A 14,906-nucleotide genomic window follows, 5' to 3' on the forward strand; every position below is an offset into this window, starting at 1 on the left:
CAGCCCACCTTAAGCATCTACATGTGTATTAATGTGTGCATCATTGCACCTAGTGACTGAATAGACAAATGAACGCCACCAAGGCAACTTAACACTAAACTGTAATTAGTTTCAAAGCATCACTAGCTTCAAACATGTTGTCAGCAATCTATTCAAAGCACCTTTCCTCGCTTTAATGAAATGCTATACACCATTCAATTTATCATTCTCTAGTTACAATGGTTGAGGGACTTTCAGTGAGGTTAGAAAAGGCAAACCCCGTGATCTAGACTTTCTCATTAGCAAAGAAAAACACCTCCTGCCGAAACTACTCCTGTGTGTAAAAAATGTACTGTGTCATTTCTCATTTGATGTAAGCCACTGTAATGTCAGTGCTAATTGGCCTGAGCTTGCAAGAACTTTCTATTTATACCACTCAGACTCCTATAAACCAAAGAGGTCCATTCATTTACCCAGGAGGAAAAAAGAAACCTCTAGCAGCACAAAAGACTATTCTGCAAAAGGCCAGTGTAATGCCAAACTCCTCAGCCCTTGATTGAAAACAAACATATGCACTGTGTTGAGAGTTACTGGCTGTGTGGAAATGAGAGAAAGTCAGAAACATCTGGATTCATTTTGCCACTCTGAAGAGGCCGCCTGTGCTTAGGGCCCATGGATTCGGCCTGGCCGCCAGTAGCACATGTGCTTGGCTGCGTGTGGCCGTCTGCTAGCTTCAGACATGCAGTGTTAGTCTGCCCCCCCTTAGCTTCTTCATGTTTTAGCTACAGGCTTTTTTGCCTAACCATCACTCTCACTACTTCTGAAACACTACTTTATTACAATTCATGTATTATTTTTCTGCTTATATTTGGATTGGTTTTCTCTTTTAACTCCATATCTTCTATATCAGAGTTACCATGTCCAGTCATACTGTTATTGGCCTACGCCTCCAAATGTAATAATCTAAAAGAGATTAAATTAACAGGGAGGGTAGCTATGTCAAGACAGAAGGCTCAATCGACTGAATGTTAGATATAAATGAGTGCCAAATTGTTTCATAATCTGTCTGTCTATGACCAAAGAAAAAGAGGGTTGTTATGAAACTTCAGTAAGGAATGTGGTAAGAAGCATGACTGATAGGATATAAAATCTTGTTAGGTTAATTATTACATTCATTTATGTACATTATACAATTTAGGATGTAAAGTGCTACCAATTAGTTAGTGTAGAAGGGCGGGGAAAGTGTTAATAGACTGAATTAAAGCTCCACTTTCTGGCCTTTAGCTGATATAAATCAGATGGCTCTGTGGCATTTTTCATTGGCTGATGCTTAGGGTGGAGACAGCTATTGGGAGCTGTTAAGAGACATGCAGTTGTTTTCACTTGAAAACCTTGTTTCGGTGATGGGTGCTGAGAAAGAAGAAAACTTGGGAAAGAGCCAGAGGTGTGGTTTGTCTGTAAAACAGTAAAGGTGTACAATGTACACAGAGTACAGTAGAGCAAGAGTATTAGTTATGTACTGTATTCAGGCTGGCATACTGTGTAAAATAGCCACTTTTTTCTATCTATCTATCTATCTATCTATCTGTCTATCTATCTATGTATCTATCTATCTATCTATCTATCTATCTATCTATCTATCTATTTAATTTATAGAAAGATGACTAGATGTATGAATTTAACCTTGAAAGGCACTTTCAGTTAACAAGAGTGCTGACAGGTACAATCGGTTTTCAGTGTGATTTTATCTGTCAACAGCTGTAGTGTGAGCACAAACAGACATATAGCTTCCACTTAATATGACCATAACAGCACACTATTGCCCAGTGCTGATGGACAGATCTTGTTATGTTTGGAGTTAAGAGTATGAAAACTGGGGCATTGCAAACAGACAAGACGACTCCTGAATGTTAACAGATACAGTATTGAAAAAGGTTATTAAGGACCAGGTTGGGAAACACGGTTCTAGTGGTTTAAATCTGTCAGTCAGCAGAAGCCACACGTTGGTAGCACATATAACAACAGTGACCCCTGGTGGTTGAATATCTACACTGTCGTTTTATTTATTTATTTATTTAATTATTTATTTGCTCCTTAGTAGAGTGAATTTGTGACAGCTTTAACATCAAATATAGAAATTGGAAAGTTCATGAAAGCACTGAAACTACTATTATTATTTAGAAGATCCCATGCTGATTCTGTACAGCGCTGTTTTTTTTTTTGTTTGTTTTTTTTTTAATAAACTTTTTGGTGAAACTCGGTTGATGATCAGCTGTTAGGGTTGTTAGAATAAGATTCAAGGTCAGATTTAAGTTTAGATTTAGGTTTTGTTAGTGTCACTTTTAGGTGTAATTAATAGATGTTTAGGTTAAAGTAAAGTAACATGGTCAGCATCTACAAAGTATGTTCAGTGGACAGTCCAAATGAAGTATTACTTGAATCTAGACCTGACTAGTGTTAGTTATACTAAAGTAACCAATGTTTATATGAAACAAGTCTAGGTAAGCCTAGTATTTCCAGACCACAAATGCAGCCTGTTGAGAAAGTTAGCTTAAATAGATAGAAGATCGCTTAGTGGTCTGTCTTTAAGTCAGTCATTTAGTACTGGGCGATGTACCAGTTCACCGGGATACTGGTTGAGTTAATGAGTTACAGGGAAAAAGAGTGGAAGGAAAGGTGGTCTCTTAGAGTTAGCTGTTAGCCATTAGCCTAGCATGGAGACTGTCATCCAAAATGGTTTCATTTGATAAACATATTCATAAATACTTCATACCATGACATATATCAAAACCATCAGAAATCTTAATTATACCATGATTTAACTTTTTCCCCAATGCTGCAGTCAGTCATTGCTTCATTTAGTGTCAAGTTGACCACTGTTATCATAGCAAGCTAAAGGTATTTATGATATTTCCAGTTCCCCAAATGATGCTGCCTGCAGTGTAGTGTCCCTTGAAGCTCTCATGTACATGTTTCAACAAAGGGGGGTTAGACAGTTAAGGATGTCTTGGCTGGCCCGCTTGGCAGTCTAGCAAGCAGTAAATCAGTGTGCATAGAGTATGTTATGACAGTTTGGAATGTTCATTGAAGTTATTCAGCTTCAGTAACTTTCAAACAATCTTAAAACTTTAATATTTACCAGTCAAAACATAGATGTTCAAAGCTCAGTCAAGAGGTGGTTCAGTTATGTTGGAGTATGTGCATACATTTGACATAATATAGCCTCAGTCTACTTTTTATGTAAGAGCTTTTTTTAGGGCCAAGAATGAGTGGACTATTTAGTAATACTTGCATAGTGATTTGTATCTCTTTGAAGTTATCATATCAGTTTTTCAAATTACTTGGATAGTACACTAATTTCCTCTAATCCATAAATGTGCATAATTTGTTTATTCCTCCTTTCCATCTTTCAACATGATGTACTCATTCGTCTTCACCTCATGCCCACTATTCTGTTTTTCTTTCGCTCATCTTCTATTAATCCCATCTCTGTCTGTGTTTGTCTCATGCTTCATCTCTTCATGCAGCACTGGAGAGCAGAGGTAGGTACCATCTGCACACAGGCCCTGACAGGACAGGGCTCCACCCCTTTTTGATTTGCATGTGTTCCTCTCCACCCCGAGGTTCACCCCGCCTCAACTCTGAGCTTCTTATGCTGTCACTGTCAAAGTATGAGGAATGATGCTTTCACTTGGATCTACAGTCAAACTGCTTACAGAATTTGTAAGCTATGAGTAAATGACGAAATGCACATCAGCATAAGAAATCCATGAGTCTTTCATTTTCTTGAATTCTTGTATTGGTGTGTCTGGTATTACTATGCATGAGGGCACGTACTAAACCGCTTGAACTCTTGAAGGGCCTGTATTCAGGTCCAAACTTCAGTTCCTCACTCTCATAACTCTCATAATTTATATACATACCTATGTGTAGTATGTTCTAAGACAGTCTGAAGATTCATAACTGAAGAGTATGTCTGGGGTTCAAGGGGTTAAATGTTGTTTGCTGAAATGTCTTTAATGATTTCTGTAAGATTTCTATTTCTTAAGAAGATATCTCTAAAGGCACAGTTTGAGATGAAGCACATAGAGTGCAGTTATGAGTGAGGGAGTAAAAAGGGGAGGGGGGGTTGTTTCAGTATTTCATTACTGCCCTATGACTCTAATAAATCACTTGTCAAAGATGGCAGCTGGTATTTGGGCAGGTGTGTCTGTACTGAAGTCAAGGCCGCTTTACTGCCTCCAGGCATGCATTCCTGCTGATGCTCTCTTGCAGAGTTGAGTGAAGGCTGCACTGTGAAGCCTATAACACACCAAAACCAACCACTGAAAATGTGATGGTTTTGTTCTTCAGAGAAAAGAGTAATATTTGGCCTTTTGAAAAAGTTCTCTACTCTCTCTTTCTGTTTTCAGGCACAGCGTCATGTGTCTGATCTGTACGAAGACCTACGAGATGGACATAACCTGATCTCTCTGCTGGAGGTGCTCTCTGGGGAGACGCTGGTGAGCCTCACTCAATGCTTTTGTGACTGTGAATAACTGTTCTGCAGCCCAACTCAGCTACAACTAAGCCCACACCCAAAGTCCCTGACCCCAACCCATTCCACTGAACCTGAAGTACTTAAGCAACGTCCTTAAGCTAATAGAAACCAATGTAACTTTAATTGCCAAACACTATAGCCTTGTTCACACTTGGTGCTAACATCTGTCTCAAGTGATCCAAGCAGAAGTGGATAGTGAGACAGTGTTCTCAGACAAAAACATGCAAAAGTTTAGTTTGCATAGATTGCTAACGCAATTTCAGAACAAACAAAGGAGGAGATTGTTCCCCTCTCTACCGTGTTGATGCGGTTGATTGAAGCGTTCTTTCATTGCTGTCCTGGACACACTGGGATGCTTTAGCGTTCACGCTATAAGTATTATGTAACATGCACCCCTGACATCCTCTGAAGGTCACAACACATCTCCAAGATGCATTAGACCTCACTCACACCTGTGCTTAGTGCTGTCCACTTATGATTAGATCATCAAAGTCGTATATTAATGCCAGGTATGAATGGGGCCTATGAAGCTGTCATTTAGGAGTGTGCACTCATTTTAATATACTGTTTTATTTTAATTTGTTTTGTTTTATTTTAAACTGCTCCTCGCCCTTGTTACTGTTACTGTTTTTAATATGCTCAGCAAAATCCAGGATCTAAGCTGATTTTATTGAAATCACACCCAAAACACTGCTTTTCCCACGCATTCTTTATTTCTCTGCTAGCTTGATACCATGCTATAGTACTGCTTTTCCTTCATAACACATTAACTTCACTCTTTGCCTTCTCTCTTTGAACTGTGTGGCACCTGTTTGATTCCTTATCTTCCTTCTCTGCCTCCCTTTCTATCTCCTTCTATCCCTCCCTCCCTATGTATGCTGACCTTTGACCTCTGCCCTGTGGGCTTTTGCCTCCTCTCTTTGCACTGCTCTTGCTGAGGCTAGTCCAGGGAGAGGGACGTTGTGAGGAACTTGCGGTTGGTGAGTGGGTTTGTCAATTAGGTGTTTTTTTTTGTTTTGTTTTATTTTTTATTTTTTCATGCTTTGTTTTTTGTTTTTGTTTTTCCCATGTGACGACATTGGTCCATGAGTGGACTATGTTGCCTCTTTTGTGAATCTTTTTCATTGATATTTTTTGTTTTTTTAAGGTTAAGTTCGGCCAAATAAAGCACTTTATGAATTTTGTGATTCTATAAACACTCAACTCATTTTTTTTATAAACAATTCTAAATCAATCAGAAATATTTTGCTAAATTTGATGGTTTGTTTAGTGTAGATTTTACTGTACTATATACTTAGTTTTTTGGTTATAGTTCATCAGGTCCTCCTGTGTGCTATTTGCAGCTTCATGTAGTATTGTATGAGTAACCTTAGAAATGGCCTGAACATAGTGACAGAGCCTGCCTGGTTGCCACTAACTGGGTAATTAGTTCAACCATTGCATGAATTATTGATGCTCTTCCTCTTTGCATCTTCATCTAGCTAAACATTGACCTCATGTTTTGGGTGTGTAACCAATGTGGCAGATGTATTAGACTCTCTTTTTATTACATCATGGTGCCTAAATATCTGGGTACCACAAATTAATCTCTATTTACAGCTTATTCTGTTATTCTGAAATGTCTGTCTCGATGATTTCTTATAGTCTAGTCCGTTACGCAGCTTGATATTTTTGAGCCTAAGAGGAAATCAACATTCAGTAACAAATGCTCCTAACTGTGGTTTACATTTTATTAGTCTTTACACACGTTGACTTTTCATTTTTCTTCTCTTTCTTTATTTTCTACCCTCTTCCATCTTTACTTTTTCTTATTACCCAACTCTTTTAACCTGTCTTCTTTCTCCTTCCAGCCTCGGGAAAAAGGACGCATGCGATTTCACAAACTTCAGAATGTACAGATAGCACTGGATTTTCTCAAACACCGGCAGGTAAAACAAACTCTACTCATATAAGGTCCATTATACAACATAATTGTCTATTTTAAAATACTCATAATGTTAATATAATTACATTCAAATGAAATTTCATGTTATATTTTGCTCATTTCTGCCCAGGTCAAGCTGGTGAACATTAGGAATGATGACATAGCAGATGGAAACCCCAAGCTTACATTGGGGCTCATATGGACCATCATCCTCCACTTCCAGGTGTCCTGCTCTGTCAGTGTTGAGTTCCATACCATTTACCTCCTCCGCTGCTGTTGCCTGTCCAATCTGGGCCAGTCAATCCATAATCACTCTGTTTTTGGATGGCATAATGGTCAAATGACATCTAATCATTCACTCAACTGTAATTCTCAAATTAATCTACTTTTCTTCTTCTAATGATGTTACAATCATGAGTCTGTCCACTGTGACTGAACTAAAGTCTAATCTTATGAAACTAGATGAAGCAGATGAAAACAAATCAAGTAATTCACTAATTTTAGGTATGTTGGTGCACTTATAATGCTGAACTAGTGTTTTCAGATCAGTTTGGTTTGGTAGCTCAGAATATACAATGCCATGAGTTGGTGAACTCAAAAGTCCTGTATAAAAACATATAGTCAGCAGCCAACATGAAGGAATTGTGTCAGTCTATATTTTTCTCCATTATAATTTAGCTTTAACTGTTTCCGAGCTGCATATCATGTTGACTTATCGTGTTCTGCTTATGAATCTCCCATATTAGCAAACTTTTCCATGGCAGAGTCCAGGGAAAGTCAAATAATGCCTGTTACAGGGTGGAGAAGTTAGGGTGGAGTGTCTGGACCAGGCGAGGTCTCTGGAGGGAGGCTGATAGGAAACACGAGGGAATCCCTAATCATTATGACTCATTTGCTCTTTGTCCCATGCGGGCAGTAGACTTCAGACAGGAAATTAAATAATGCAAGATTTGTTCTCAGGCTGTGACTGGCCTTCAGTATGGTCTCATGACCCTTGCATCAAGCCAACCCCACTATCCTCACTGTTAGTTCTATAGGAAGATGCAGATCACAAATCCCCAGATAGTGTGCACAGCAATCGATTGCATTACAGGATAACATTTACCTATGAGATGCCCTTGATTTGATCTTGGATAACTTTAGGGCTCTTGCATTGTTTCCTTACTCTGGTTTGCATGCTTAGTCCTTGGTCAAAACAGAATACGTGTAATTCTTTCCCAAAATCTCAGTATTCCTTAACTTAAAAAAGAGCTTACAAAAAAAAAATTCCCTCCCATTAGTAATTTGAGTTTTGTTAAGGTTCTCAGTTTCAGAGCCTGGAGGTCAGTGGTATTTGTTGGAACTTTTTGATAACTTTGTATTATGTTGAAGTGCATGCATATATACAATATGAATGATTTGGCATGCTTTAAAATCATCTATTCTGGTCATAATTCTCACAAACAGTTTTTGCCCAAATTGCATGTGAGTTAAATCAACCAACATTTTTGGTGCTTCATAGATTTCAGACATCCAGGTGAATGGGCAGTCAGATGACATGTCAGCCAAGGAGAAGCTGCTGCTGTGGTCCCAGCGCATGGTGGAAGGCTACCAGGGTCTGCGCTGTGACAACTTCACCACCAGCTGGAGGGACGGCAAGCTCTTCAACGCAGTTATCCACAGACATGAGTAAGTATTGACCTGGAGTACTGAGAATGCTCAAGAACCCAGACTGAATATATATTTTTTAGAAACTGCATTAGTCATTGTTATTTATTGCCTATTGACCTACACTGTTTGTATCATGTCTATTTTATGACTCCAACCAGTCTGGCAGTTTGAAAGCAAGAACAAAGTTTCTAGACATGCACTTTTTGAGACATGAAACCATCAAGTGTGTGCTCACACATCATATGGAAGCAGAATGCACTTGTAGCACACTGGCAAAGCATTGTTAAATATGTAAGCCTGCTAATGTTCCCAGTTGTCCAGCACTACAGTAGATGGACAGGACAGAGGAGCTCATCTGTTTCCAAGTTATGGATGGTCAGCCATTGTCAAGATTTAAAATCTGGTAACAGTGATAGGATTCAAATCAGGCTAGAAGCTCCATACGGTTTGTTTCTGACTGTGCTTGTAGTGATAGAGCTAAAACATGATGTCACATAATTACTGTGAAGTTACTGACAAGTGTGCACATCCGTTGAAATTTGATATGTGGAAAAGTAGTTGAAATTAACAACAAATTACTATGTACTATGAAGTACTATGAACTGTAATGTTAGTAAGACATTTTGGGCTCATTTTGTAGCTCACTCTTGATCAAACTTGTCTTCAATCCAAAAGAGCATGATGACTTGATCAAAAGCCAAATAAGTCATCGCCCTGAAGGCTGGAATGCCATTGGAATATAATTTTAAGATTGACAGTTTATATTGAAACAAGTACACCAACTGGAACAAGATGTTGCAGTAACCCAGTTTATCATCATTGTTTTAAGTGTGTCCATGGTCAGATATCAGTTTAATTTAGCAATAAATCTGTGAAGTCTGTATACTGCATGAGACAATTTTCTTACCTTGTGTAAAATTTATGTTAAGTTGAATCTTAAAAGCAGTTGGACATGTATTTGAAAAGAGAGGAGACAGTTACTGTGGTTGTTTAGCTGGCTGTTAGCTAACAGTATAGGCCTTTATTCTGGAGTACAGAAGAGGATAAAAGAGGGAGAGGCTGAATAGGAGTGAATGAAAGTGACTTGTTTAATGGAGAGCAGGGCAGAGACAGTTAAAGAGAGAAATACTTTAAGGCGTGGTGAATGGGGCGTCATTATGAAAGTAAAGACAGGCATCCCCGCAGGGCGTCTTTCTGCGAGACGTTAACATGTACCTGCAAAGCTTGGGTACGCCCTGCTGCCCTTCCAGAGTTAGCGCGTAGTTTCATGTTTTTGTTGGACAGAAAAACCTGCTGCAGCTGACAGAGCTGCCTTTTTGCAGAAAGGACAAGGAGGTTTTAACACGCCACTCCATGGACACATCACCGATTTTCCTGCTGGACAAATTTTATGTGCCCATTTTAGTAACTGGAGTATGGATTCCATAATTTAATTAAATGATTTTGATTGTCTAGTTTTTAAAAGGAGTTTTGGGTAACCTAGGTGAGACTTGCATGAGATTTTACATTTACTGAAGGTGGTTGGACCTGAATGCGTATAGCAGAGAGAAAGTCAACAGCAGTGACATCTAGGCAGCACCAAGAGGCTATGTTTCTTCATGCTGGGGAGCTTTGAAGCTTGAAACTCTGGACTGTACTCATGCTGAGGAAGCTCTCAGAGGGAATTGCTGCATTAAATGCGATAGCAATGGAAAAGAAGCTCTGAGGAAATTAAGCAATCCACACAGTTTTTCCTCAACTTTGGAGCATAAATTCTCTTGTAAGCAGCCACCGTGAGTAGAAGGCAAGATGCTGAGTCTAAAGAGGAGGCTGTCGTTTAGGAAACGTCGGGTCAGCAACAGCAGCACCTCAGGCTCTGTGAGTGATGCTGAGGATCGTGTGGTCATGGTGTGTGAGGAGATCCCATCTGAAAGCTCTTTAGACTCAGGCAGGGGCTCCCAGAGCCCGGGGGCCCACTCCAGTGGAGATTCCTATGCGGGTGAAGATGATACTGGGACAGGCTTGAGCTCCAACAACCAAACTTTCCCAAATTCCCCCAAACTTTCACTCAGAATTGAAGGTGAAAGCATGGAGTCAGTCTCTCCGCCCAGCCCTGGAGACCACTATGCCGTGCGTTCCACCCTGCGCGTCAAAGAGTTATACCGGTCTGGCCATTCAAATCTCCTTATTTTTCTATTCTGGGCAGGGTCATAAGCATGTGGTTGGGCTTTGTGTAATTATTTGGTAGATTTTGTCTTCCGGGTATTAATGCTTACAGATTTCTTGATTTCACTGTGTTCTGTGGAGCTGAATTTACTTGAAAGACATATGTTAAATATGCTTTTTAATTTTGGCTTAATAGATTGTTTAGCAGAGTTAATTATGTAGTAGAGTTGTGTCAGTTTAATGAAAGGCATGTTAGTAATGGCCAGTGCCTCAGGAGTCAGATGGTAGTCAGGATTTATGGGCCAGGTGGTCTCTTTACCTACAGCTAGGAATGTTCTGCTCTCTCCAAACCAACACAGAAACCATAGCTAATCTTTTGATCATATTTTATCTTGTGTAAAAGTTGTTTCAGTTTGAGCTGAGTGTCATCATTTTAGTGTAAACTTTAAATATAAATCTTAAAGCAGCTTAAGTTTGTTTGGAAGCATTTGTGTTTTGAGCTACTTTTCAACTCATTTTAGCCTTACAAATAGCCACCCTAAGAATGAAATGTTCCTGATTTTCAGTGATAATGTCAGTGACAGTACAAGTTACTGTGTGCCATGATGTATAACCAGTTGTTAACTCACATGCTCCTGATTGCCGCTTCATTTTTGTTTTCTTCCAGGCCCAGACTCATCGACATGTCAAAGGTCTACCGCCAGACCAACCTGGAGAACCTGGAGCAGGCTTTTACTGTGGCTGAGAAAGAGCTGGGCGTCACACGCCTGCTTGACCCCGAGGGTAAGTTTACATCTTACTGCTCATTTTTCAGGAAGGAGGATCTATTTCTGGGATTGGTTAATATTCAGTTTAATGGTGATGGCCTCATATACACATTCTTAATTTGTAGAGATTATTCTTTGAACAGAGTGGAGCTTGTTGTGTGTTTTGAGCACAGCTTATTAAGGGTTGGAATTTTGTAATTCCATGACCATGACATTTAAGATTGCATGTTCAGTGTTTCTTTTTCTCCAGCAGTCTTAAATCCAATCACCTACATAATCACTTAGATTAATTTACTGAGAAGAAATATGTTTTCATTTGGAAAAATTGAACATTATTTGCTTGATTGGTATCTTTGCAGATGTTGACGTGCCTCACCCTGATGAGAAGTCCATCATTACGTATGTGTCCTCTCTCTATGATGCCATGCCTCGTGTGCCTGATGTTCACGACGGGGTCAGAGTCAATGTGAGTTTTGCCCTCATTCTTTTGCAAACAGGAAAAAGATGTTGTGGCTGGTCATTGCTCTTCCTTTTGTTTATTCATTCATATCTGAACAGCAAAAATATATCAAATAAATAGTCTAATCTAGTAGATAGTAAAATCTAATAGATGAAGTACTTTGTTAGTGTGGCTAAATCTTTCCTACAAGCCCTTTTCTGTTCCCAAGCAATACTTAACAGTATCTCTGTCAGTGTCCTGTTTTTCTAGAGATACCTTTTGCCGTTAACGGACTCCAAGGGTTACAAATCTTGTTCATGTTAGATGTTTTTAATGTAGCCCTGACTGAAACACAGTAGTGTTTTGTGTTGTGGTTTATAAGCCCAGGTATAGGCATGTTTTTTACTTGAAGTTTGAAAAAGTGTTTTCAGTCCACAACAGCTGCTTGTAGGATTTTGCCTAGAGACATCAGTTTATAGTATCACATTTTCTTATGTACCAGCATTGAAAAACTTTGCAGTTGTCTTACAAAACTTCAGCATGCCATTTGATAGGCTATAGTTAGATTCCCTCAAATGCCCTATTCTCTCCCTCCCTTTCTGTCTTTATGGTCAGACAGGGCCAGGGCTGTTGATACCTAATTGAGTGAATGTGGTGTGCAAGCAGAAGGCGTTTCTGTCTGTTGTTGAGATCTTGGCTGTGTGTGTGCAGGAGCTGGAGCTGCGCTGGCAGGAGTACTACGAACTGGTCACCATTCTGCTGCAGTGGATCAGACACCATGTCATCATTTTTGAGGAGAGGAAGTTTCCCGCCAGCTACGAGGAGATCGAGGTGAGATCCGTGGCAGCAAATCTTAAAGCTTCTCTTTACACATAATGACATTTGCTCATCGAATAGTCTTCTTTGTGTTGTACGTTGCCACTAGCTTTCACATGCTTTCAAGAAAAGACGTTATTCACTGTGCTTTCTCTGGAATGCATTGTTTGTCCTTTTTTAGATTAATATGTAGTAGTACTTTCGTGCCTTTGTTTACAACAAGTTTGTGGTGGCGTGTGACAGAAACAATAGGCATACAAAGTCAGAATGGTCAGTGAGAATCTTCTCATCACATGGCATGTCTTTTGGTGAAAGCCATCTTTGCTGTAAGTGAGTGAGTCATGTTATTCAATAGCACATCAAACAGTACAGGTTCATGCTCTTTCAGATCATGCTTTAGTTACAGGTTATTTCATTTCTTTGGTCCTCCCAAATAAGGGTGTGTCAGCTCTATGGTAAGACGATCATTATGGCCTTGAGGCAGGTTTTTATTCTATCTAATCTGAAAAAGACTCAGTGCCACTCCCTACTAGATGAGTAATGGAGCAGTAACAAAAACCTGAGTCACCCAAAGAAATAAATGTACTCTCGAAAAACTCATTAAAACTCAAATATTTTGAAAATATATTTTATATTTTTATAAAAAAAATTAAGAAGAAAGTGCCTTTCTTCTTAATGCCACAAACGGACACAGTAGGGCTAGTCTTCATTTGTATTTTTTTGTCGGTTTATTAATGAACTGTAGTAAAAACTAGTGTGAATGTGAATAGCTATTACTTCCATCAGTTTCAATTTTTATTCATTTATCCATTGCTGCATTATTTCTACAAGTGTTATCTGTTTTTATTGCATTAACACCTTGTTAAGTGTTCCAAATGCTGAAGTGTACCCATGACTGAAGATGTGATTATGTGAATGAGAAGCATAAGGCTTGAAACTTGGCAACAGGTCTCCTTATTTTTGACACAATTACTGCACTTAGATAAGAGTTTTATTTGAGTCATGGTGCTGTTTTCAGGGCCTTCAATTAGCATGATTCTAGTTTATTGATTAATTTTTTTTTTTTTCAGCTGTTTTCCGAGAAACTGTACATCACATCTCAGTTTTTCACTTTCACAGCTCTTCAATTGTAATTTGCAAACTAAAATAAATTCAGTGCGTTAGAAGAGGTGAAACAATTTTCTTCAATTGTTTTCAGATCCTGTGGCGTCAATTTTTGAGGTTCAAAGAGGCTGAACTGCCAGCTAAGGAAGCAGACAAGGACCGTTCCAAACTAATCTACCAGTCCTTTGAGGTTAGTGCCACGTTAATTCATACTCAATATGCAATAATAATTTCATTTGTTTCTGACTCATGATTTTGATTCATGCTGCTTGTGATGAGAAACCTTTAAAGATATGTCTGAACATTTATGTGTCTGAACAGAGTGCAGTTCATGCTGGTCAGGTCAAAGTCCCCCCTGGTTACCATCCCATCGACGTTGAGAAAGAATGGGGACGACTTCATGTGGCCATTCTTGAGAGAGAGAGGCTGCTTAGAACAGAGTTCGAGAGGTGAGTGATAATGTGAAGTTTAAATGCCAGGAGCTGATGTCATTTAAGGCTGTTTAAGCTCTTTGAGTCAGCCTGCTTACTCAGTTGACAGTAATTTGGAGATGGGCTTATGTAAGAGCAATTACCTTGTGGTAAAGGTAGAGGGGAACGAACGACCATACCAGACAATGCCTCTCTCATAGATGAGACACTCCAGTGACACACTCTAGTTATTATTGCTTCTAATTTTTGGCCTCTGGATAAGCCTTTGTTTCAATTTACTGTACCTGGATAGTTTCTGTGTTTATCCATTCTCTCACAGGTCTTAAATTCTTTGCTCCACTAGTCTTACTCCATTTGTATTGTCCTTTAAATCTACCATGTAACGTATTTAGTGAAATGAGAAATGTATTCTAGTGAATTGTTTTATGAGGAGCAAATATGTCTCATGTGAGAAACCTCAAAGCTGTCTTCATAAAAGAGAATGAAGCTGTTCGTGTTTGCCCTTCACAGGTCAACAACCTTTTTTTTTTCTTGATAATTAGAATATCTGATAATATGTTATGGGCTTTTTACTCTTGAACAAAGACATGAAGAGTACATAGATGGTTTATGCAATGAAATGTTCTGAAAATGCAAATATAAACATATCATGGGGTGATTAAATTAGTATAGACAGAGATCCATATGCCCCATGTGCAGGGATTTGGCGTATTGCGTAGGGCTCGTCCCCTGTCACAAGACAGTGTTGTTGCTTCTAGTTGAGTGAGAAATGTAGCTCACTGGGAAGATCCTTTCATAGGACTGTGTTATAGAATGGCTGACCAAGCAGCAAAGACTTTTGGCTCAGTATGAGCTGCAGTTTGGTGCAGCTGAGTCCCATGACAAATCAGGACTATTGGAGAAGAGCGTATTTTTGTCCAGTATTTTGGATGAAGACCTGAGAGCTTTTGGAATATCAGTCATGGCATTTGTGACCGACCCGTATGGGTTAGAGTACTTGCTTCGTCCAGGGAAGCTGTGAGTGTTCTTTGAAATTGAGTTGTGCCTGTGTTTATTGTTATCTGCTTGTTTTATGTATGCTGGGGCTAATGTGATGCCTGATATATGCTTC

The 14,906-nt window shown here is 39.2% G+C and overlaps 1 protein-coding gene across 27 annotated transcripts in view; it reads left to right on the plus strand.

The window, feature by feature from the left end:
* plecb (plectin b) overlaps nucleotides 1-14,906 on the plus strand; it is a 146,952-nt gene that overhangs the window by 107,512 nt on the left and 24,534 nt on the right. For 9 of the 27 annotated variants that reach the window (XM_036587935.1, XM_036588085.1, XM_036588005.1 and 6 more), the window contains 11 exons: nucleotides 3,507-3,521; nucleotides 4,392-4,481; nucleotides 5,464-5,499; nucleotides 6,370-6,447; nucleotides 6,574-6,678; nucleotides 7,945-8,111; nucleotides 10,906-11,021; nucleotides 11,365-11,471; nucleotides 12,156-12,275; nucleotides 13,459-13,554; nucleotides 13,686-13,813. In XM_036587935.1, the coding sequence (XP_036443828.1) occupies nucleotides 3,507-3,521; nucleotides 4,392-4,481; nucleotides 5,464-5,499; nucleotides 6,370-6,447; nucleotides 6,574-6,678; nucleotides 7,945-8,111; nucleotides 10,906-11,021; nucleotides 11,365-11,471; nucleotides 12,156-12,275; nucleotides 13,459-13,554; nucleotides 13,686-13,813 (1,058 nt within the window). The remainder of the gene's footprint in view (nucleotides 1-3,506; nucleotides 3,522-4,391; nucleotides 4,482-5,463; nucleotides 5,500-6,369; nucleotides 6,448-6,573; nucleotides 6,679-7,944; nucleotides 8,112-10,905; nucleotides 11,022-11,364; nucleotides 11,472-12,155; nucleotides 12,276-13,458; nucleotides 13,555-13,685; nucleotides 13,814-14,906) is intronic. The other 18 variants (XM_036587969.1, XM_036588021.1, XM_036588048.1 and 15 more) reach the window with 7 other exon arrangements.

This window comes from Colossoma macropomum, unplaced genomic scaffold (genome assembly GCF_904425465.1).
Source record: "Colossoma macropomum unplaced genomic scaffold, Colossoma_macropomum, whole genome shotgun sequence".
NCBI lineage: Eukaryota > Metazoa > Chordata > Actinopteri > Characiformes > Serrasalmidae > Colossoma > Colossoma macropomum.